The sequence below is a fragment of the Phallusia mammillata genome, chromosome 7 (genome assembly GCF_965637545.1).
Source record: "Phallusia mammillata chromosome 7, kaPhaMamm4.hap1.1, whole genome shotgun sequence".
Classification (NCBI taxonomy): Eukaryota; Metazoa; Chordata; class Ascidiacea; order Phlebobranchia; family Ascidiidae; genus Phallusia; species Phallusia mammillata.
In genome coordinates, this window is record NC_137258.1 from 488,045 (window position 1) to 512,861 (window position 24,817).

Genomic DNA, 24,817 nt, shown 5'->3' on the forward strand with positions numbered 1-24,817 from the left:
AAAAAAGCTGACTAACGAAACTAACGGTGACTCAGCGAGTGCGGGTGGATAAAAAAAGGCGCAGATCTTAAAAATGCCTAGTAGTTTTTTTACACTAACACCGCAAAAAAAACGAGAATAAAATATCTTTTTTTCATTGCTAATATTTTCTTTGTAAAATAAAGCAATAATTGATGTAAGTAAGAATTATTTTGTGCTTATTGTCTATTTGTCACAAAGTTTACTGACGAATTACAACAACAAAAATTTCGACTTAGCTTCGGTGTAAACTATATGCGGTCAAGCGCAGTGTGGGCGGTTATCTTAATATTTCAATTATTGCAGAAAATATTTTTCACGCACATATAAAAAAATGCAACATTAATAGCCATCTGACGTAGATTGTACACATCAGGGTTGAAACATAAATCAAGTCCTGCTTGTAATCTGCAATCGATTGTTGACTTTGCGTTTTACCCTCACTTCATGTATCGGCGTGGGTGACCCGAACAGAAGGACGAGGTGATCTGATGAACGATGCCGACTTGCTGATGTTCTCGGTCATGGTCACACCGCTGGACGCCGTCGGCTGCACGGCAATGTACACTACACGTAAGGTTAACTTGTCGCCTTATACAGTTATGGGTCGGGCCGGGTTCGTGCATTTGTAATAAGTAGCTCTGGCTAATTTATGTCGAAATTTAACGTTCTTTCATAAAAATATGCGCCTTTAAAGGGCTGTTTATTGATTTGATGATTGCAGTACGTTCGGTTTATCTTCATGTCTTAAACTGTTTTATTCGTTCTTTAAATACGACATAATTCGGGCCCAGTATACGACTGCTTCTTTTTGCCATCACGTTACTTCTTATGAACTTGAACTTCTTACCTTAGTTTCAAGTGTAGCGACACAAGATCTTGGCAGACAACAGAGAAATGCGCGGATGAATCCTTCCCGAAATTTCTTATGCATGAAACAGTAGATCACTGGGTTGACGCATGTTGAAATGTATGACATAAGCTGAAACAATAACACAAAAAAATGGTCGTTAACTTGTAGCCATTTTCGGTCGTGGCAGTATGCAATATAAACTTAACCCGGACAGCCCTATTACATGAACTTTTAAACGAGCCATAAGACATCAGGTAATTGGGGTTTCGCGAGATTCAGTCTGGCCAAGCTAAAATCTAAGACTTTTACTCTCAACTCAATTTTCGCTGCTAAAGATTATCATATGCGTGGATTCTCAAGAAATAACCTTAAAAAATCCATTAACTTTTGTGGTTTTGTTCTATTCCTGCAAAATACGCCTGACACTTTTTTTAGTTTCGAGGCCAACATGCGTCTTTATTTTACAAACCACGCCGAACGGACGTTAAACAAACAAGTAAGCCACCGATGGCTAGCCTTCGGTGGGATTCGAACCCATGACTGTCAAATCACATACAACGTTGACTGATCGTATGCTTCAGGTGTCAGCTTCATAGGGTCGTTCAATAGACCTGGCGTACTATGGTTTATATGCAATGTGCTGTAGGGCAATAATGAATATTTGTTTATCATCTTACCTGGATGATTTCTATTCCACCTTCTATGCTCTTTCGCGCCCCTTTGGGATCGAACGCTTTCCAGACGTTTACAATGAATAATGGAGTCCAGCAAACAAAGTATAAAACCTAATGAAAGCATAAAAATCTGTAAAATGGAAGAATAGTGCTCCGTAATATTTGCAGCAATTTTAATTTTACTAAAAAAATTGTTGTGCCTTTACAGTTTAAAACTTTAAATCAACCGTGATGGCATATCAAATTTTCAAAGAGTTTTGTATGGTTAAATAGTGGAACCTATATCTGGTGCTGCTATAACATGAAACAAAATGTTCAGTAAGAATAGGTTTGATGCCTTGTTTAAGAACTGATTACTGATACTACCTCGCTGCAATGTATCATTAATTAGTAAGCATTATTGGGTTTGCAATTGCTCCCTGGAGATGCGCTGAAAAATTATGTCGCCCAATATTATGGGGAACATTAATTATTCAGGCGCTTGAAATGCCCGTCAGCCTGCAATCGTTAACCTAACCACACTGGTCTTTTGCTTTCGATTAAATTCAAGTCATTTACTTTTGACATTGTTTGGAGGTCGTCGAACTGTGCCCATGCACTTAAATCTTACTTTCGGTTAAGACATATAAACGGTGTAGATATGACGCTAGTAAGTATGTCATATGCCAATGTAAAAACTTGATTGTTTATAATTAGAGCAAATTGCTTGAGCGGGTTAGGCTATTATAGTTTAAATTTAACAAAGAACTTCCACGTATGAGAAGACAGATAAACGATGAAAGAGATTTAACTTTATAGAGCTCTTCTGGCAATTACATTTTTGCACCGACGTTTCGACGTCCTATACAGGTTGCCTTCATCAGGGTAAATAACACTGAATGCGCGTAGTACAGTGCACGGTAAACAAAATATAAAAGAATTAAACGCAAGCACGTTACAACTCAACGAAACTCTGCGCGATAACGAATGGTTGTGCTTCTGGTCTTTAACAAATCTTTGAGAAAAAAATACTTCGTGTGTGCCCAATTGCGCCGCGTGGATTCGTTGCCAATCGAAACAGATTTGTTGTAAACAACATCATGACGTGTTCAGTATGACGTCATACCGTTGTTGTTATACGCGTGTTGAGGCAATCCCACAAAATCAATCTGCCCTTGTGCCTCGCCCAGTCCGAATAACGTCAACGTAAAATTTGCCACCCCGGAGGAAATACAATGAGGGCCGAGTAAAGAACCCTGTGGCACACCGTGTCGCTGCCTTCCCTCAACGTCAGATTGTGTTAGTGTTGATTATTGATTGAGCTAATTCCTTAATCTTGTCAGACCATAAAGCGGCCATGATCGACCTGAGGTTGAAGTTAACAGCCCTACAAGCTGCCTTATCTTCCCAGCTCAAGGTTTGATTATTTTGTTCCTAAATCTTTCCTGCTACTTCTTGTCAATTGGAATTTTTACACAAACTTAAACTTCGCCATTCTGGTGTAATTTTATCGACAGGCGAGTGATAATTTGTATTTCTGCAAAGCGGTTGTGAGGCAAGGCTTCTTGACTTGCCTGCTTTTCGGCCAGATACCAATTCTCAAGTTGTAAAAATGAACTACTTGAAACAAAATAAAATTCCGTAGGATCACTTTGCCGCTTTTTATTCGACAATTTTTTGCGTTTTAAATTTTTGCGAAAAAAATGGTGCTTTTCTAAACCGAGCAAAATTTGTTTTGACTCTCACAGCGGGAAATACAATTGTTCCGTAGGTGCAGCCCTCGTTATAAATTCGCCGATGAAAATGTGATTAAAACGGAGCAAGTGTGACATTGATTTCAATTTCGACCTTGAATTTAATCCAGCAACGACCTCTGTGTGGTAGTGTGGCAGAAATGTTGACATTGCGACCGCAGAGAGACACGAACTGTCGGAGGCAATTACCTCAGGAATATCGACCCACTACTGCCACCCGTGGCACAGTTTGCGCTGGAGGGTTCAGCAGGTATCGTCTCATGTGAATTGTCTGACGCTAAACAAGTGTTATGAGTGTGTGGCCAATCTGCCGACACGATATGGAATGATTGCAGAAGGAAATTGGCGGTTCCACACGCACTTGACGATTGATCGTTAATATCTTTGTCGGTTAAGACTCGCTTTGTTTACCTGTTTGCTCTTAATTATCGCCGGTTCCAATAACACGATGCGACAAAATTGACGCCGTTGCCACTAAACACGACGTCAAACAAATATATGATTATTGGGGCGTTTATGTGATATGTCACATAAGTTAGTTTAGGTTGATTTAAAATTTAGTGTTTATATATGATGAAGTAATGTCATATATGTCATTGTTTGGTTCAGGTTTCAATATTAGGATCACGGGCGCCGGCACGTAGGGGCAAGGGGGGCACTTTTGTCAAAATTGGACCCCCCCTGGAAAAATTTCTGCCGGCGCCTATGATTAGGATGTTTGTTACGGATTTCCTACAGACTGGTTATAAACTTAATTAACAACGATCAAGGTTATTATTAGGATATAACTTAACAATTACATCATAAACAACAATATTGCAGTGAAATACTGAAAGTCAGTAACAAACATAAAAACCAGATAAGGCCGAAACAGTGTGCACTATCTGCAGCCTACTTATCATTTATTGGCTTCATGCTTTTCAATACAAACAATGTTTAAACGAAGAAAGTACCTGCGCTAAAACTTTGTCGGCTCTTATTAACAAACCGCTTATTAGCACCACAAAGCACCACAACTTACCACAATTACAATGAGCATTTTTACAACCCGCTTCTTGGCCTTCAGTTGTGCTGCGGTCTGATTCAGGCGAAAGTCACGTGCAAAACCGGATTTACATCCTCGTTGCCTCAGTAACGGTGACGTAACTGGTTTTAAACTGTCCTTTTGTTCGCCCTTGCTCTGTTACAACATAACAAAGTCTTTTTTTGTGAAATTATTCCGTAAAAGTATGTTTGTTTAAATCTTCCAAGGAATGTAATTGTCGTGTAAAAGAACCCGAGTTAAACATTTGGCACAATATAGTTTCTTACTACAATATGCACAGAACCTCATTTAGTGTTCTTAGTTGTGATTCATTGTGTTTGCAGACGATTTCTTCAATAAAAACACAACTACCCCGGCATAAAACATTTTTCTCAAAAACAATTGTGGATTTATGTCTAACTGTTGTGCGCAATAAAACACAGCATTTTAGGTAGTTTTAAGGTTTCAAAAGGTGACACGAATACTGAATGTTATTGCGGTTGTTGTCGTCACCTTTCGGCTGTTCCGTAAACTTTCCGAATGCGATGAATTTCCGTTGCTGGAAGGAACAGTCAGTCTGCTCATCTCAGTGCCGTTCACGCTAGAATATCGCACTGAAATGTGGAATTACACAGTTTAACCAGTGTATGAGGTTTCCTCACTAAATTCTAAGGTGTAGAACATAAGCAACAACTTCATTTGGTAAAACATTTCAAGGAATTACATCAAACTAGGAAAGTTTTATCAACAAATTATTAGCTCTTCCAGCAGTTCAGTTATTAATTAAAAAAGACAAAAAATATGAGACACCTTCATCAGGGTAATGACATAAATTGAAAACACAAATTCACGGTTTTGAATAATCTGAGCAAAAAAAATTTAGAGCCACTATATTTGTGTAGAGCATAACTAATTGCTTTAACATTTTAACGTCGTGTCGCTTTTTTACCTTTGTGCGTCACCACAAAGTTGTTATAAAGCAAAAAGGGCGGTAAAACACACTAAACGCGGTGGTAAAGTTTTAGTTAAATCACAATAATTGAATTGGTTTCATGTAAACGGAACCAGGTTGTCAGATTTACCCGATGATTCTTTTTTCTCTTTCTTTGCCTCAAACTGAAAACCCTCGAATATTTTCAGACACACTTTTGCATAAGCAACCGTCATCAGAAATCCAGGAATGCAGAAAAGCGAAACTAATTGGATCACGTACCTGAAAAAAAAAAACGATGAAACACACTGAAGAACACGGTGGACGCCTTGAACTGATGTAATGAATTTAGGGAACTATGTTATTTGTGTTTAATAGATGCAGGCCAAAGTCACAAACTAACAGAGTTAAGTTGTTTCATCAGGTAAATTAAGTTGTTAAACATGCCACATCAGACAACTTATTATATGTGTTCGGTGTATTTCGATTTACCAGACACATAAAGTTCTCTTTCAAAACTTTCAAAACAATTGTTTTTAAAACTTTATTCCTGTAATGGCAAATATAACGGCCTATATAGACGTAAAAAGCAACATGCTTTATTATTCAAACGTTTTTTTGTTTAGAGTTCCGATAGACAGAAGTATGATTGATAAACTCATAAAAACTGATTTTAGGCTATTTTATTTACCATGCTTGTCTTGCCGAGGCTCCGAAAAAGTACAACCTGCATGCCAACGTGCATTTTCCCATCTTGAGTAATGGTATGAATTGCAGTTTGCTGAATACGAGGAACGGTGACATTATAACGAAACTGATCAACCAAATGCCTGCGATCACCTGACGAAAAAATACATTTGAATAAATCAAGTCAATACAGCCTGTGTCTGCACTGATGAGACCTTTTAAGTCGAAACGTTGTGCACTGTCAGCAGTTTACATTCGAACCAGTTTTTACATTTTATGACAAGTCTATTAAAAGTTGTTGAATGTACAAAGAACGCTTGCAACCTTTAAATGAGTAACTATACTTAAAGTTTTGATTCTTGTGTTAACGTGCTTTTCGATTATGTTTATTTTCGTTGTTAAGTAAAATTGACGCTCAGAGCCGATTTGGAATCTTTTCAACCAAAAGACGAGGCGCTTGACTTAAAGGTCGTAGTTTTTAAGACTTTCACTTGAAATGCTGATGTGTGCCGAGAAAACGTAAATCGATCCCACATTGAAGTCAATCGATTGTTCGCCGAAATAATTGCGGTAAATGAATTGGATTGGATGTACCTTAACTAAAACAAAACTTACATGCAAATTAGGGTGAAACTCGCCAGTGGCAAAAGTTGGACCTTGGTACAAACGTAAACTGACAAACGTCACATTTATCGCTTTGCCTGGAATGGTAATTAGGTGAAGGTGATTTTATAGCAACGACTTTATAGAGCTCTTTAGGCAATTGCATTTTTGACCTTCATCAGGGTAAATAACACTCAATGCAGTACAGTGCATGATAAACAAGGAAAAAAGAATTAAATGCAAGCATGTGACGTGTTATTTACCCTGATGAAGGCGACCTGTATAGGATGTCGAAACGTCGGAATAAACATACAATTGCCAGAAGAGCTCTATTCTGCCTGACAGCAATAGCTTATATACATGGCAACGACATTACTGGTGAACTATTATAGTATAGATTTATAGTATAAAATATCTGGCGTTCACCAGCAACTAGAAGTTATATCTCAGCGTTCCAACCTTGTAGGCGTGAGATTTAGTTTGCCAGCCGCGGGATTTCAGAGGATTGCAAATTGCGTTGTAACGTTCAATGGAAATCGCAAGCATCGTGAAAGTTGAAACAGACACAGAAATTCCTGTGAAAAAATAATGATTAAAAAACAATAAACAAAAATTTGCTTCTTAAAAACAATAAATTCTAAGGTGTTGTAAAGATCCTGCGTTTCAAATCTAACTAATCGCCAAATTAGTGTCACCATTTTCCTAAAACACCAAAATTGGCAAAATAATTACTTAAGGATCGGTGCGAGTCAACAAACGAGATTACGGTCGCTTAGTCAGCGACACGTCATCACAAAATTCCGGTACGATTCGTTTTTCGGGAATTCTTCTCACAAATGAAATTAACTTTACCAAACCTGGTTACAGCAGGTTGGATCAGTTTAGTTTTTCCCAGAACCGAACCCCCAGACGAATAGGTTTTCGTTACAAAGTGTAAAATAGTTTCTTAAAAAGCTCGTTACTCGAAACCGTTTTTTTTATATATTGTTACAGTTCTCATTACAGTTTCAAGGTTTTCTTTTTATTTAAATGCAATGTTGGCTTCCAATTTTACAAAAATTTCCAACATACAACTATTTTTCACCACAATTTGCCTTCCATCGATTTTCATATCACGCAATAACCGTGACACATGAGACGTATCATATCCGTGATAAAGGAAGCTCGAAAAATTAATTTCACGTGTTAATTGTAAACTTTATTTAAAGGCGAATTTGATATTCGTGGCTGAATGCTTCAGTCAAATTTAAATGTATTTAAAATTAAAATTTTGGCTCAAACCAAAACGTTAAATATTTCATCGTTGACATTCTACTGCCTGCAAACAATTATTGCTGAAACAAATGTTAAGAATTTTTTATCAAATTAGCGGTTTAGGAAACTTAGCAATTTCCGGTCGATGACGGTAACCATGACGACCAGCGTTATTCCGATTCGATCAATAATTTCTATCGATGCACGCGCTAAGCGACGGCACGTACGACTATAACGTTACAAACGCCGAAGCGCGATTTGTTCTTACGTTGATTTTAGTTTAGAATGTAATTACGCAAATGGTCTCGAGCCAAAAGTTAATAAATGCAAATTCTGAACAGAAATCAACTCATAACAACAATTTGATGTTACCACCTCTCAATGCGTTATCATCTAAAGGAAAACTTTCTCAACGTTTTCATGTAAAATTGGGGAAGAAGCTTGACTTACAAAATGAAGAAGCAAAAAAATGATTCCATTAAATTTTGCTGCTATGTTTTTACGAGTAAAACTAAAAGTTTAAGCTAAAATGGCAATTTTTTCAGACAAAAATGTAAAAAATTCTAATACAAGAGAGAAACTTCGCGCATAAACAGGCAAATCAAAGCACTGATATAAAAATGTTTCGACAGATGCTGTTTTTTACATCATAACTCATATTTGTATGAAACGTGCAACTACCAAATGAGATCAAAAAAGGTTTCTTACCCATGAAGTATGGAAAAATTTTACACAGGACAGAACCGAAGATAAATCGTTTCAGCATTCGTCCTATGAGCGATATGGGCATGCAGATGAGCGCAAGGAGAAGGTCACTGACTGACAAACTGAGAAGGAAGGAATTTGTCACCGTCCTCATCCTCTTATTGGATGCGAGGGTCACCATCACCAGGCTGTTTCCGATGAGAGCAAGGAGAAAGACGAGCGTGTACATGATGAAGATGTGAATCGGATCTTCTCCTGAAGAGGAAAAGCGGGAAGATTAAACTCAAAATTTATTCTTGTTATGGCGACAAATGAATTCATGGAAATATTATTTGAATTTGTTTGGAATTTTGGTTTACAAAACACAAAAACTGAAGCGAACATTTTGACAATTGTTTAGTTATAATAAAAAATTGGAACTCGTTAACGCTACGTTAGCAAATCAAGAACTCGATCAAAACAAAACTAAAAACGAACATTTCGATAAACGTCAATTATTATAAAAACGTTTTAAAAACAAAAACTACTTCAGTGACTCTTTGAATAAAAAAATTCCAGAACACAATAAACAAAATCACATCTAAACATAATCCCCCTAAATGTGACAAATGGATTGCCGAAAACAAGGCTCTTGATCTAAACAGACATCAAAAGAAACCTTAAATCGCTTTTTATTTTTGTAATTGACTTCCAGCGAAGTGGGCGTGGCTCTGACACACCCCTTCTTTCATCTTTGGAAATGTCAAAGGGTTTAGTAATTCTCTGCGATAAAGGGACAGATGTACGTGTGTAAAACCGTAATAAAAGGACAAATATTTAAACTGGCGACAATTAAGCGATTAAACGAGAATGAAAATCAATAATCCAACGCAAAATGCTATTCAGAACAAGATGTCGTTTTACTGTGAATTATAAATGGCGGAAAAATCTATGAATATTTATTTAAAGTTGAGCAATTTTTTTTTTCATGATATGGTAATAAATTAGCTCCAATAAAAACTAAAAACATATTGTGGGATTTAGGTTACAGAGCTCTCTTGTCTTGTTCGAAGTTTCGCAAATGCTGAAAACATCACATACGAAAATTTCATCAGCATGTAAGCGTGCATGTTGTTTCAAGCAAGCGTGTCATTATGCGAGCCGCGGAATGTTCTCATGCCCAAACTGCCAACGAAATCATACGTGTTTTCCCATGAGCTGTCAGTCAACGTACGGACGCAATTAAAGTTACGCAGCTGCGAAGTATTACAGAACCAGAGAGCCTTTCAACCCCTGCTCAGCTTTGCAGGGGTGTGATTACGTTCTCTCTTGGCAAGCAGGACGCGTCACATCAGCAGACATGTAAGCTGGGTGCGATTGGTCGAACTTACAGGGTGCATCTGAAATTTACTGGGTCACTTTCATAGCTTGGTACTATATTACCACATCTTACTCCAACTATAACATCATTTCGTGCACCATAAAATCGCTTGGGACGCCTTCAGCCGCACCACGTGAAGTTGCAACACGCGATCCAACTAATCCTTTACATTTGAGATGCACTAAAATCCACAGACTGAAAGTTGCTCAATTGTAACCAGCAGTTTCCCTTCATTTGTGATGTTTTTAAACTTTAACTGGTTTATTACGGAAGCTTTTTTATTCGTTTTTTTAGTAAAAAAGCAATAGTCAATTGCCATGTTGTCTGTTGGTGAAACAGTTGTTGTTTATTTTAAACAAACTTTATTTTTGACTTCTTTAGTCTATAGTGTAGACTCTACACTATAATGATCATTCTTTTGGATTTTTGAGAATAAAAATAAATTACGCCGGAACGTTGTTATAACTTATTAAGTTTCATCCCATTTCCCGTCTGTCACATAAACATTGTTTGTAGGAAAAAATATTGCAGGAATTTATGTGCCCAACTTTGTAAAAGGTCAATATTTTGATCTCTTGGTTGATCCAAGTCTGTCAGAAGCAGTTCCCAAATATGTTTTGATGAATGTTAACATTGAACACAAACACAAACGTGTGCCGCGCCATAACTGGGCAGTTGTCAGCCAGCATGAACTCGACATGGGTTAAACGAAACTGACATCTGTGGACGGTTGTTAATTGTCGAAATTATTAATTATTTAAATGAAATCCGCCTCAGCTGGCCGTGACCGTGACGTTTCATTGTGACGTTATAATCGTTTTGACGCTTTTGTGGAAAAGGTATGTTGTTCCAGAACGCCGTGTGATCGCGGTTCTTAAAAACTTTTAATTAGGTATTTTTTGGAAATGGATTGAGTTTAAATATACTCGTATACGTCAGGCCGATTAACTTTTCTTTGTAATTAGCTTTTTGCCACGTGTTTGTGTGTTTTGATTGGGTTTGCCATAAACTCTTTCCTGTTATTTTCCGACTTTTTTAAAAAAGATATTTTTTTAAACTATAACTCCCTTTAAATGTTTTTTCAGGCATATCTGCGTTTCCTTGTCCGCTTTTGTTGTCTTTGGGAAAATTGGGTTAAAATCGTGAAGGGAAGTTTAATTTAGCCTGCATTTAAACAAACTAAAATACTTAACAAGCAAAAACTTTAAGGTGCGATAAACAATAACAATTGAGGTATCTTCTGATCAAAAAAATGTTGGAAATAAATCGCTAAACTTATAATATTCAACCGTCAAATTAGGTTCCCACCTTTCGTGTCTGCTTCCTGCGTTAACCCACGAGCAATTGAAAGTTGTGATGCATTCCCCGGTGAAACGGCACTCGCCCATAGGGAGGCTTGGGTCGTGATGTTACTGCCCTCAGTTATAGGATTGTTGTACTTAGGATAAGATCCGGTGGTCAGTAATACTTCCTCTGTAGTGTGCGAGTCCAGTCTGACCAGCTGCAAACCTCTGCATGTGAATCTTGGACGACTTTGTGAAGTTTCTTCTGCACTGACAGTTCTTGTGGCGAAGTTTGTTGTTGAAAATATCCGTGGAGTATCAGTCGTGGTCATATCTGTTCCACGTTAAGGTTGAATAACTGCGTTTGATTGTCAACAGAAAACAAACTTGAAACAAAAGCTGGCTACAAAAGAAAACCAAAGAAAAAAAACATATCTCGAGATTAAAATGTTGGTGAACTTACTTAAGTAAAAAAAAAAAAACTTGTTATTTGTATGTCAAAAAAAAAAAAACAGTTTGCATGTGAGATGCCTTTTTTAATTATCTTTCATTAATTTTTGAAAACTTTGCACCGTAACAGGTTTTCAAATACATTTTTTACAGCCTTTTTACTTAATTGTCTGAAAGTTCTACTACATCTTGCAGGCTTATTGCCCAAACATTCACATTTTCTGTATTTGTCGCTACTTTCTAAATCCTAAATTCCACACAACAAAAACTCTTTAAAGTGGCAATTTGCTGAACGATTGGAACCGAAATCCTTTAATCTGACAAGCGACCGTCGACTGCAAGAACCGAGTGAAGACGGAGGTAAATATAAATAGCTCTTGCCTTTTTCGCAGCCGTCTGCACCGCTTGACTGGTGCGGTTCAATGCTGAGGTTTCGAAATCACAGTGACAGTTTGTGGCAAAGGTTGTAGGCTCATCCGAACACGTTGCTATGTCCATAGAGCCCAATTTTCATTTTGCCTTAGCGTCAGTTTTTGTTCGCGCAAATCTGTATGCAATATATAGCGAGTTATTTAACAAAACAAAGATGCATCTGGTGACAAATCTCATATTTACACAAACCGTCAGAAGAACTAAACACGCTGTCAAGTTATTCAATTTCTTTATTTAATAAATTTTCACTTCAGTCTTGAACAGAAGTAGGTTCATTAAAATGTAATTAAAAGCCAGTTTATGTGACGTGTCGAGTAGATACTAAATACTTCAGTCTTTGATGCGCATCATCAGTCTTTAATTGGAAGTTATGAAATCACTTTTTTAGTTCTTTATTTTCTTTGATGAATCCAACTGCATATATTGTTTATTTGTTCCAAAGGAAACAAACATATTTCTTATATTTTTTTGAATCCCTCGCATTGATTGGCCGAACGTCCATAACCGATATTACGTCAAAACATTTATTTTAAACTTCCCCACTCCATCGTCAACCTAATTAATTCGTCCGCCCGCCGCCACTACACTTAACCTGCTTCCGATTTCAGGATTAAAGCGATTGCTGGGCTCTGACGCTTCCACGATTAATATTTAATGTAAAATCGTCTTTTATCCGTCGGTGGGTGTCACTCTCTGCTTGAAATAGAATCCCGTAAAAGAGCAAGCAGCGTTTTGCACCGAACTTTCAACGCTTGGTCTTTCCCGCTTGTTAAACGTAATGCAGCAAACCGATAAAGTTATGTTCCTTAAAATTACCTGCTGCCCGTTGCTAAGTGCTGACGACAGAACTTTAATATCGAATATAACCTGCATTTTAAGTGCGCTGAAACATGAACTAGTGATGATGTGGCTTAAATTTGTATCGCCCAATTTAGTCCCCATCTCTGTTGCCGCAAAAAGTCCATCCAAAAAGTGGTGCAAAAAGGTTTAAAAGATATATGATTTGATTCTATTTCAATAAGATGCTAAAGATGCCGCATAGGCCAAATATATTTATCTGAATTCATGAGGATAAATGACTTAATGATTTAATTAATTTGGAAGAAACGTGTCTTGTATTTTGTTTTGAGTCTATTGCCATGTTTTTCAGCAAATGGTCAGTTTGGCACTTGTTTTAAGAACATATTCACATAACATGTGTAACATTGTTCAAAACTATGACACAAATTCACTTTTTGTATGTAACAACTTATTTGTTAGCTAGTTTGTGTGATTGTGACGACACGGGTCGGTTTATTTAATGAACTCTACTACTCAAGTGCAAGATAAAAACCACAAGTTACTTAAGTAAAATCGATCGCTCGTCGTTGTGACTTTAATTTGTATCTCAAGGGAGCAAAGTGAGCAAATTCAATTAGTTCATTTGTCGAAAGGTCGCTGCCACAACGCCACGTTTCCGATGGATTGTTTTCTCACGCGCGAAAGTAATTTGTTAGAAAATCCCCTGAGGTATGTCGCCTGGTTCTTCATTGGCATGATTGCAACCTGCTTTGTGACCTTTATAACAAATAAAATTGTTCTCTTACTTGGTTAGGAATTGTCGAAAGGTTTACTTTTTTATGTAATTTTATTTCTTATCATGTTTTACTCCTAATTCATATCAATGCATATTTTCAACTTTTTCTATATGCTCACTTTCAAGTACCATGTTTATTCGATTATTAGCCGCGGCTTATAAAGTTTTTACCCTACCGTTTGTGCAGCTTACAATCGAGGCGACTTACATTTTTTTCATGCCGATATTATCCTACACGCCTGTTTTTTTGCGTTCAAAATTTTTGTGCATTTTGGCTTTACACGTCAACTTACGCTCTGCTGGGTAGAAGTATTTGCGTGACTAACAGTTGTTGACAAATAGTTGTACTTCATAGCAACATAAAGATGTTTTGTTAAACAATAGTACCTAAGATCACAAAATGCGGCCTATAATCAAGTAAATATGGCATTGAGTCAATAGAAAATACCCTAAAATAGAGGGGTTTCGTGCTCGTTTTATTTAAAAGTCAATTTTATGCGTCTTTTACACTTTGTGAACTAACATTGTTTGATGTTGAACAATTTGCTCACAACATTTTGAAAAACAAACCAATTTTTTGGGAACTAAAAACGACTTGACTATTTTAATACTTTTGACTTAAATCTGGCTGCTACGTTAATGTGTGGCTTAGTTGGATTAAGCTTGTACTGGCGCCGTTTTTTTCACCACACTAGCGTGGGAAAATTAGAGAGTGCAGAAACTAATTATTTTTTAGTATTTTTGCCAACATGACTGAAACACGGAAAGGAAAACAGCGTAAAACTTTTGAACCACCCTCACCTCCGCCTTATGAAGCCCCGCCAAAGTGGATTCCTTCTCATGAAAGATGGAATCATCCAAACTACAACAGCAACCTCATAACTTATTTACCTCGCACTGTTTACATGGAACGAAATGAACACCGACCTCTTGGCTTTAATATCAGAGGTGGAAAAGCAAACGAATATGGAGTGTATGTTTCTAAGGTGGGTTGTGAATCTTTTACAATTCATTTGTGACATTTTACAAGATATAGCTTACTTTTGAGCAACCTTATGATTAGATTTTCATGCACTTTTGTATCTGCATCAAAGTAACTTTCTCAATGTCTTTTTCTCGGTGCCTTTTCAATGCAGAATTATTTACATTTACATTTGCGGTTCAAATTAAGCAGTTGCACATTGAAAGCTCTCGATAACCTTTTCTTTAATTAGTTTACCTTCACAACTTCTTCTCATGTCTCAGACCTCTACTTTAGTAGTTCCTAATTATTTTGTAAAGACCTGAATATGTTATGTGCAATTTAATAGCAAATTGTGACTACTTTGAATGTCACAATTCCATCTGTCCAGTGGCAAATTATGCTGCAAGAATAATGTACAGCAGGGTCGGCAACCTTTTAGGTGACACACGCCAATTTATTTGTTATTTCCATGTGTTAATGACCTCGCATGCGAACGTTTTTTTTTAAATAATAGTGGTTCGCGCCAGCAGATATCAAAAATAAAGAGAAAGTAGATTGTTTTGTGCATGTAAGGCTGAATTTTAAGACAACCGCATGATAAAAACTTTAAACAAGCAGTGTAACGGGTTCAATTGTTATATAAACACGCAAATCGGTTGGCATGCCATGAAAAACCACCTAGCGTGCCAACCTTGGCATGCATGCGAGCGGTTGATGACCCCTGATGTAGTGTCCGGTTATCGATGAGCTTTGTGATTACAGTAGCAACTTCAACCAAAATCCAATAGTGAATAATTTTTTAGGTAAAGCACTGCTCAGCTAGTTATCCACAATTAATTGAGGTCCTTAATTTTCCACAGGCATCAATCTAAAACTTGATTAAAATGTGTCACTTAGTAGACCAGATGTTTTGGTATTTTAAGAATATTGTTTACTCACAAGACATGCGATTTGCTACTGAAAAAATGCTTAGGAGGCACAAATCCTAATCTTGTCACTTGTGCTCTGCTTTTATTTCTGTGTTTCACTATAACACTCATCAGAATAAGTATGTAACATCCATTTCACACATGCAAGCATAGTTGGCTACTTTGTTTTCTCTCAAAAGTTCAAAAGTTTGTTTCTTTAGGTGTTACCAGATTCAGAAGCTGACAAACTTGGCCTTAAAGCTGGTGACAAGATTTTGTACGTCAACAAAATTGATTTTTGTGACATTCCACATGCTGATGTAAGTATAACACAACAACAAGACTATTTTGTAATTTAATCCAAGCTTTATTAAAAAAGTTTCTTGCCAAAACACCTATGCTAAGTTTCATATCAAACGATTTTCAAGCAATGGTTCTATATAGTGTGCCAATCGTAATACTTTGTTTTTTTTTCATTCTAATCATGTTATATTTCTTGCTTATTGCTAATTTTGACAATCCGCAAATACACATTCAATCAAAAATGGAATTCAAATTCGAACAGGCGGTCGATCTCTTACAAGAATCTGATATCTTGGAAATGAAAGTGCAATATTTTCCTTATGGTAAGTCCGAACCTATGATCTATTTGTCAAACACAATTTTCAAGTACATATGTTTTTTTTAGGTTTTAGTTTACAGCAGCAGAGAATTGGACTTGTGTGAATTTCAATTCTTTCAAACAATTTCTACCGAACTTTCAATTTATAGTTTTTATTGTATTTTTTTATTTTCGTACTACTTTTGGGATATGGGTGTCGATCTGTCAACTCCGAAATGCTTTTCATGTCGTTTAAGTTCCCTATTTAGTTGTCGTTTAGAAATATTATTCAACATATTAGCATACAGCTTATATGGCTTGTAACCAGAAGTTTTAAACCTACTAATTTATGTTCTTATTTGAAAAAAAAATCTTTAAATTTTACATCCGAATTCAGCAAAACCTTTCTACCTTATTGTGCACTGAAGACATTGCAATTGTACTACATTTTTTAACTTTATTTGTACTTGTGTGTGTGTGTAGTATTGTATTTTTGATATGTGTGTTGTAACCACCGATTTATACACATATTTAAGCATAATTTAAAAACTGAGCACCTTAAACAACAGCAGTTGAGAAATCCAAATGAAAATAATACTTGCCATTTCTGGGCAAATCAGGCGAACCCTGTGCTTATTAGCAGGGCACACTAAAACTTTATGCTTTGTAACAAAAACCACCATAACCCTGACGTGGGTTTAAAAACACCCAACAAAAAAATGGATACTTTGTGCTAAATAAACGTCGTGATTGAATTGTTGTTTTGTTAAATTGCATCAGAGCATTTGGCATTTGAATGAAGTCTAATCCTCCAATAAATACTGGTTACATACTCACAATCGGGTGAAAAATACTTGCTGGTCTCAACCGACTCTATAATATAAATTCAGGCGATTGTGAAGGCTTTCGTTGCTGCATTTGTGTAATAAATCATTACATTATCATTACTAATGATGCAACGGACTGACGGTGGTCCGCGTCAAATTCAGTGATGGTAACCTAACGTATAACAGTAAGTTTTAATTCAATGTTTCTCGCTTTGAATTTTGTTGCACCTACATCAATATTTCAATGTGTGAAACAAGAGGCAAATCATTTTCCAATTTCTGCATCCGTCCAGGCGTTCTAGTAAATATGGAATACTTAGGGGTTACAACTCCACGTTCATGTCAATTCTGCAAAAAGTTATTAGCTTACAGTTTCCGCCAAAAGCATTGCGTTACAAAAACGCTTATAGTTATGTCATAAGCTACTGTCTGGCTACACTTTATTTAAAGCAAGGCCATTGCTCTGCGTGCCTAGTGTTGCTTTACAGCTTCGTGAATAATAAGGTCGGTAAAATCACACAATATTTCTTATTTTCCTAAAGTTTTGAGGTCTTGCAAAATTTTATTCAAGCACTAAAATGGGTCGAAAGAAGATGCAAATGGAAGAAAAATCTTGTGCCTTGACATTGTTAAAGAAGGGAAATTCTTTGATTGCTGTAGTGAGCATGGGCTTCTTGGCTGCACGGCGACATGGTAGCTTAAGATCCTTGTGGAGTCGATGACGAATTGTCCTGTTTGAAACGTTGTGGAGAAGCTCAGGGTGCTTGTTTTTTAATTTAACGGCGGTTATAGATGGATATGAGGTTACTTCATGCTTTAAAAGCTTATCCGTACTTGGCGAAGTCTTCTTAGCTGTGCCAGAACCTGATTTGCTCCCCGGAACCAACCTGTTTGGCAATTACGCCGCTGACCTTTTACTTGATAAATTACCTTTCTTGAGACCTCCAATATCTCTGGCAACAGCAATCACAGAATCTATATTCTCTAGCAATGTCAAGGCACAAGATTGTTCTTCCTTTGCATCTTCTTTTGACCCATTTTCGTGTTTAAAATTTTTTTTACAAGATCTCGAAACTTTAGGAAAATACAAAACATTGTGTGATTTCACCGACCTTACTATTCACGAAGCTGTAAAGCAACACTGGGCACGCAGAGCAATGGCTTTGCGGTGAAGTGTAGCCAGACAGTAGGTGATGAAATAACTATAAGCGTTTTTGTAACACAATGCTTTTGGCGGAAACAGTAAGCTTAGAACTTATGCAGAATTTACATGTAAAGTTTTTTTTTTGCCCACCGAATGTAAAGATTTTTTGTCGGCACTGTATTACTACATAAAGTAAAGTGGAGGCTATTTCTCGGGATTGTCGGTGAGTGTTTAATTTGACTTGTGACCTAAATTAATCCATGGTTTTTATGTGTGGCTTATGGCATGCTGTATTTTCCTATAGTGCTTGCAACTGTTGATACATGTACCTGTTGAGCTGCGTCGCAAAATAGTTGGTGAGTCGGTCATTTACGACATTGATTTGTGCGGTGACATATGTCAACGTGTTTCGTTTTCTTATTTAGAAAACCGCTTCATTTCTGATTGTGTACTACGTTGTGGTTGTGGCTGTTGTCGCTGTGGATTATTACACTAGATTCGGGAAGTGTGATTGTGTGGGAAAGGGCGGGGCGTGTTTCAACGTGACAAATCCTATTGTGAGGCTCAGCCTTGCAGGTCGGCCGTTCAGAGTATATATTAGGTGTTGACGTTGTGTGACTTTACTTTTAACACAACCATGTCGGGTAATAATGGTTATCCGGCTGTAATGTGGATGGATTAACTGTAACTTTACTCTCTACTGCCTCAACGTGGCTTCTATGTCGGTTGACAACGCTCTTTTTTTAGCCTAATGTACATTTGTCACTGCTGGTAATTATTTACTTCTGCGTGTTGCATAGCTATCACTTCTATTGCCGGCTGCAAACTCTAAAATACCAGACTCATAATATCGGGTTTATATTTGTCAGCATCCAGTAAACAGGGGTGTTTGTATTTTTGCACAAAAGCACCCAAGTAGTCGGTTATTAGGTATGACTTAGGATATAAATTATTGTTTAATTGATTAAGAATATGATTGCAGCTCTGTGTCAGTTGAAACAAACTATAACGCGTAATTAGCATTTTAAAGCGAAATATTTTCCGTTCGTGATAAAGCATATGCTTCAAATTTGTTTAAAACTCAATAAAGCAATCGATATCGAGCTTCAAACAATAGTCAATCATATTATTTTGGTGGAAGAACGTTCTTCTCGAACTCTCCGGCATTTGTGACGTTTCCCGTAGGAGAAAATCTTCCCACTACGTAGGTGAAATCCCCACCCGATTTTATTCCAGCGCCGAATTCTTTCGAAGCTTTCCACACGACTTGTGTGAAGTGACCTGCACAAAACCACGGTGAAGCAAGTCTGAAAATTCAACTCTTTGCACAAAAGCGTTCATACAGACCAGCGATCACGTCACACTCAAATATAAACTATATATGAGCATATACCGTGGTGGGATTCAGCCGGTTCGCACCCGTTCTAGAACCGTCTTACAAAATTCTATAAGATCAGCGAACCGGTTAGCACTACTGGTTACTGTCAACGGGCTTTTTGTAACAGAACCGGCTGAAAAATATGACTTTTGTGATAGAACCGGCTAAAATGTGACTTTTGTGATAGAACCGGCTGACAAAAAATTTGAATCCCACCACTGATCATATACTATAGTAACATACCAGGACCATTTAAGGCGTATTTCGGTAGTCTCCCAAGCATTTCTATATGACACGCCAAAGCCTGGAAATATCTAGCCTGCGGTCGGTTTCGGACGCATTTTTATCTTAGCTAATCTGAGTCGCAACAGTTAATAGAGGAATTGTTTTTTAAGGATAAACAAAGCAGGTTCAGTCCCCGAATTTTTCCAGAGAACTTCGTTGATTATACGTCTATAGCCTTCTACTACCACTGAGAGAAGCACAGTGTGTTATAAAATCCGGTTTAGGTCTTGGATTTTCGTGAAAAACGTTGTTTTACGACCGGTCGATAATGCGTACTTTACTCCATTTACTGGAGATTTTTTTGCTTGCTTAAGAGTATATAGCCTACGCATTTTTTTCCATTTAAATTTCCGCATACCAGTGTTTCCAGAATAGCCAGGTTTGTCGAAGTTGTAGTTTTTGATTTCATCGTACCACATTCTCGCTGTTGCACCAGCGCTCAGGTTACCCCAGCCTGCAGCCAAGTTTTCTCCAACCCAGTTGCGATCAGTGCTGTGTTCGAGTTTTTTTGTTTCAGCAATGTGATCCGCCCACCTTCGAACAAATATAACACTTTTAGAATGCAGCTGCACTTAGGTGGGTCATATGATTGTATCTATGAGCTAAAATACCACGTAAATAAGAATTTAAAATCGCCTTATGTACAAGATACGACATTTTCCTTGTTACTTCACTAAATTTGCTACTTTACTAACACAACGATCATTTCATAAAAATATCAAATGTTTTTCTTAACGATATGGTTTAATCGAGTTGGACACGAATTTGTATTTTTAACAAGAAATTCATTCGGCTTATTGGATTGAAAATTAACTTGTGTTTAGAAACGTATATGTGATAACTTCTTTGCATTGTTAGACCAAAAAATGCAGCTAGATTTTTTATTTGAGACGTTTCGCAATATAGGTTTTGATTTTTACGTAACCCGCCTTTCTTTTTTGCCGCCGACTTACTTCTGTGCACCTTGGCACAATTGTTTGCTGAGAGTCATCGCTGGAACTCCATGTTTCGCTCTGTCCTTGTTCAGCTCATCCAATAACATTTCAGCAAAATTGTTGTCTCCCATGATTTGGCAATTCAGTTAAATCAAACCGTTGAACTATTTGACTTACTTGCGAGCGTTGAGCAAGTGCTAATTTTCTAAACAACATTTGCAGAATTTGCAAAAATTAATATCGCAATCGCTACAGACTGATCGCCCACTACTGGTTCTATGGTAAATAAGTAAATTAATAGGTGTATCATTTTTGGTTGAAAATTAACAAACCGCTTTATTCCAAGCCCTGGTTATTTGCCGCCTTGGTCTCTTAATTCAGCAACAAACGCTTCAAGCTGTTAAAAAAAAACTAAATCTCCAGTGGTGGGTGTTTTCGACTTCACCATGATTACTACTGACAACATTGTAATTTCAATGAATGCCAGAAACTCATAATTTGAAATTACGAGTTTTATAAGCTTGGCTTCTGTGTCTAAGTTGTCGGACTTCTACGCATAAACTGTAATAATTTATTGCTCCACGACCCTTGTGTCGCAGCAAAACCAAAACTAGCATAAACTTGGCCGAATTGTTCGCGGCGCTTAAACCATATGCAGACTTAAAACCTTAATCGGGAAATAATGTCGTATACTTTTTCGCACTTAAACACGATATAATACGATTGGATCCGAAATTTTTTGGGAGATAATGTTGAAGAATAATCGAAAACTGTCTGCGTAGCAAAAGCGACGGAATTTGTAGTTTCTTGTTTAACTAAGGTTTTTGGATTTCCATTTAAAAATATTTGAGCCAATTTTGATTAAAGTTCTTAATTTTTTTTAAACAATTTTGCTTTATTTCTGCACAAATTACTTATTTGGAAAACGTTGCATCTTTGCTGTTGATCAAAAACGACAAACGATTCTGCTTTTCAGATGTTAAAACTTCGAATTGTTCTTACATCGATTTTGCTCACTTAAACAAGCTCAGCTATCCCTTCAAATAAATCATAATGTGTGTTTCTGATACTTATAGTTTTACGCGCTTTTAAGATTTATTATGACGTCGAATTTGTAAAAGGTCGCATAATGTAACGTGTGTAGAGAAATACTGCAAAACATAGCTACAGGATCAGTAATCGAAGTCGTCTGAAAACTTAATTATACGTTACAGAAACCAAGTCACATTTGAAAAAGGTCAAGATTTTCCAAATATATCTCTTTTCACAAACTCACTTTTTCTAATTGCATTTTACGGCTCATTAGTTTAATATTAGAAATCTTCTGACGCTAATTGTGTGGTTCAGAATCAGGAATATTTCACACATGCACGAACTAATTATAGAAAAAAAAAGTGCAAGCAACTTTATTTAATTCCAACAAAAAAAGAAACAAATAAATTCCACAAAATCTCTCATTTATCGGAACATAAAGGTTTTAATCCATCTACAACGACTGTAACTTTTTCAATTGATGCTTGTCGCTTTCATCACCAAATTCACTCACTCACTCGCAATTGAAGCAAACCTGCACAAAAGTCGACCAACCGCATTTTGATGCGGCGCATGACGCGACGCAGCTTACAAGAGAGAAACGCTTCTTCTGACTTCTAGCTATACCCCAAACCAGTGGTTCTCAACCAGCGGGCCGCGGCCCCGTGCCTGTCCGTAAGGGGTTTGTTACCGGGCCGCACAAAACTTGTTTCGGGTGCACATTAAATAAAAGTTGTAATGAAGTATAAAAAGCTAGAATTATTTTTCAGTGCTGAACATTAGTGGTTTTTAAAGGCCGGTCTGTTATGAAAATTTCAGTTTCAAACCTATCCGCAATGCAAAAAAGGTTGCCGAACCCTGCCCTAAACCCTGTCCTGTGCATCTTCGCACAATTGTTTGCTGAGAGCCATCGCTGGAACTCCATGTTTCGCTCTGTACGTGTTCAGCTCATCCAGCAACTCTTCAGCGAATTTGTTGTCTCCCTTCGGCTGCTCTGTTGTCGGTTTGTCTGGGGCCGGAGCTTGGGGCGGGGGTGGGTTCAGTGGGGGCCGGAGCTGACTGTCAGATTAGTGCAGTGGTCGAGTTTTTGTATTTCAGCAATGCCCACCTTAGAACAGATTCGCCCACCTTAGAACAAATGTTCTCTTCAATAATATGTTGAAAATGCGCCGCTGTTTTATCTTTTTAACACATTCGGAATGCAGATGCACTAAGGTGGGTTTGAAAGTCATGTGGTTGTATCTATAGCCTAAGTTAAAGTACCACATTAATAAGAACTTAAAATCGCCTTATGTACAAGATACGACATTTTCCTTGATACTTTACTAACACAAAGATCATTTCATAAAACTAGCAAATCTTTTTCTTAATGATAGGTTTAATCGAGTTGGACACGAATTTGTATTTTTAACAAGCAACGATTTATTCGGCCTTTTGGATTGCAACTTAATTGAGTTTAATTAGAAACGTATGTGATAACTTCTTTACATTGTGAGGCCGAATGTTGCAGCTAGATTTTTTAATTGAGACGTTCCGGTATATAAATTTCGATTTTCACGTAACCCGCCCTCCTTTCTTGTCACCGACTTACTTCTGTGCATCTTGGCACAATTGTTTGCTGAGAGTCATCGCTGGAACTCCATGTTTCGCTCTGTACGTGTTCAGCTCATCCAGCAACTTTTCAGCAAATTTGGCTGTCATTGTTAATTGAAAACTTACAAAAACGCTTTAATCCAAGCCCTGTTGTTTGCCGCCTTGGTCTCTTAAACTGCAGCAAACGTTTCAATCTGTTGAAATAAAAAGCAAACTAAATCTCCTGTGGTGGGTGTTTTCGACTTCATCATGATTACTACTGACAACTGTGTATTTTCGTGTGCTCGTTTTAGCTTGTTTGCTCAAAGCTCGCAAGGAAGTCGAATCCACCTCCTGTAGTCAGGTTTTGACGTTATCCGAGTTCAACTTGGATCAAAACATACTTAACACGGAACGAGAAACTGGCCCAAAAATGTTGTTGTTGTTTTGCTGACATTAAAGCGTTCGTAATACACAGCCAGAGGCTTCGCGTTCATGTTCTGCTCGTTCGCGTGGCTCTTTAACACGATTTTCTCTGTTGAAATTTCTGCCTATCTGGTCTCCTGTCCAACTGCTCTGCTCCCATCTGCGCGTTTCATCAAGCGGAAACATTTAAAACCAGTTTCATTATTTCAAACATTCTGCACAACTTTGTAATTTCATTTAAAGCTAGAAACTCGTGATTCGAAATTACGAGTTCTGTGTCCAAGGTGTCATTTTTAATACAGATTTTAAAGATTTCAGGCAATTCAAATTCTGGACCCAAAAACTGCATGTATCGCAGGGTTTATACAAAACTCGAGCGGTTAACAGAACGACTGACATACATACTCGATTTTGCACACCTAGGTGTTCCGAACCAGTAAAGTAAGACGACCCTTTGACGTTTTGCAGTGATTCACAAACAACTAAAGAATACCGTTTGGCAGTAATGTGTAACGGCCAATGTGCAGATAAAGCTTTTGCACAGACATCGAAACCCTCGACCATTGCGACGAGTTTATAATGTGTGTTTATAAATTGTGCTTCTCACATTTTAAAACTTTGATTTGTCCTTACAGTGGTTTTGTTCACTCGAAGAAGCCTAAATGTCCCACCAAATAAATCACTATCTGTATTTCTGATATTTATAGTTTTAACGTTCTAGTTAGCTTATTAAGACTGCTATATCGATCTCAAATCTAAACTGACGTCACAATTTAAAATACAATTTTATGTTAACACAGATTAAGTCTTTCAATTTATACTTAGTCAAGCGTGAATTCACTCTTACGCTTATGGATCTTTGTGTGCTAATTTCAGTTTAAATTAGAGTTAACCTATTTAGGAGGGCAATACCTCCAAATGCATACAACATTTTACACACCACCATCTAATTTTAAGAAATAAGATACAATACAACACAGGGCAATTAGTGTTGGCGCAACAAACAGTGTGCAATTAAAAACTTGATCATATTTCAAAGGAGACGGAAATGAGTCTTAGTCTGTTTTGCCATCACACGATGTTGGAATTTGCAACTCCTTAGTTTAATATTAGAAATCTTCTGACGGTTAATTGTGTGTTAGGAACATGTCACACTTACACG

General features: G+C 37.2%; 3 protein-coding genes across 4 annotated transcripts; 1 reads left to right on the top strand and 2 right to left on the bottom strand.

Annotated features, from left to right (window-relative positions):
- Positions 1–29: 29 nt before the first annotated feature.
- LOC145237545 (cholecystokinin receptor type A-like) lies at positions 30–11,547 on the bottom strand. Of its 2 annotated transcripts, none has more exons than XM_080100449.1 (10): positions 11,151–11,547; positions 8,486–8,737; positions 6,983–7,098; positions 5,925–6,073; positions 5,385–5,515; positions 4,816–4,916; positions 4,300–4,458; positions 1,549–1,656; positions 869–1,000; positions 30–568 (listed from the first exon to the last, which is right to left on the bottom strand). In XM_080100449.1, exons 1-10 carry the CDS (start codon positions 11,455–11,457, stop codon positions 464–466), a joined length of 1,560 nt encoding a protein of 519 aa, XP_079956575.1. In that variant the 5' UTR covers positions 11,458–11,547; the 3' UTR covers positions 30–463. The 2 variants fall into 2 exon arrangements, with proteins under 2 accessions (XP_079956575.1, XP_079956577.1); XM_080100451.1 differs by having other exon boundaries at positions 479–585.
- A 2,710-nt stretch (positions 11,548–14,257) lies between these two features.
- LOC145239394 (PDZ domain-containing protein 11-like) lies at positions 14,258–16,811 on the top strand. Its single transcript, XM_080102707.1, has 4 exons — positions 14,258–14,569; positions 15,677–15,775; positions 16,021–16,081; positions 16,144–16,811. The coding sequence occupies exons 1-4, from the start codon at positions 14,333–14,335 to the stop codon at positions 16,179–16,181; spliced, it is 435 nt and encodes a 144-aa protein (XP_079958833.1). The 5' UTR covers positions 14,258–14,332; the 3' UTR covers positions 16,182–16,811.
- Positions 16,812–18,869: 2,058 nt separating this feature from the next.
- Positions 18,870–23,358, bottom strand: LOC145237663 (Golgi-associated plant pathogenesis-related protein 1-like). The gene is made up of 5 exons (XM_080100608.1): positions 23,249–23,358; positions 22,527–22,725; positions 20,644–20,765; positions 20,049–20,224; positions 18,870–19,308 (listed from the first exon to the last, which is right to left on the bottom strand). The coding sequence occupies exons 1-5, from the start codon at positions 23,356–23,358 to the stop codon at positions 19,154–19,156; spliced, it is 762 nt and encodes a 253-aa protein (XP_079956734.1). The 3' UTR covers positions 18,870–19,153.
- Positions 23,359–24,817: the final 1,459 nt, after the last annotated feature.

What these genes read in the sequence shown, in the direction of transcription:
- LOC145239394 (XM_080102707.1), top strand. Translation starts at nt 14,333, where the DNA reads ATGACTGAAACACGGAAAGGAAAACAGCGTAAAACTTTTGAACCACCC. An exon ending in ATGGAGTGTATGTTTCTAAG is followed by an intron (nt 14,570 to 15,676) that starts GTGGGTTGTGAA and finishes TTGTTTCTTTAG; the next exon opens with GTGTTACCAGATTCAGAAGC. An exon ending in GTGACATTCCACATGCTGAT is followed by an intron (nt 15,776 to 16,020) that starts GTAAGTATAACA and finishes AAATTCGAACAG; the next exon opens with GCGGTCGATCTCTTACAAGA.
- LOC145237545 (XM_080100449.1), bottom strand. Translation starts at nt 11,457, where the DNA reads ATGACCACGACTGATACTCCACGGATATTTTCAACAACAAACTTCGCC. An exon ending in GCAGGAAGCAGACACGAAAG is followed by an intron (nt 8,738 to 11,150) that starts GTGGGAACCTAA and finishes TTTCCTCTTCAG; the next exon opens with GAGAAGATCCGATTCACATC. An exon ending in AGAGAAAAAAGAATCATCGG is followed by an intron (nt 4,917 to 5,384) that starts GTAAATCTGACA and finishes TCCACATTTCAG; the next exon opens with TGCGATATTCTAGCGTGAAC.
- LOC145237663 (XM_080100608.1), bottom strand. Translation starts at nt 23,358, where the DNA reads ATGACAGCCAAATTTGCTGAAAAGTTGCTGGATGAGCTGAACACGTAC. An exon ending in TTGTGCCAAGGTGCACAGAA is followed by an intron (nt 20,225 to 20,643) that starts GTAAGTCGGCGG and finishes ATTTGTTCGAAG; the next exon opens with GTGGGCGGATCACATTGCTG. An exon ending in TGGCTATTCTGGAAACACTG is followed by an intron (nt 19,309 to 20,048) that starts GTATGCGGAAAT and finishes GGTTTTGTGCAG; the next exon opens with GTCACTTCACACAAGTCGTG.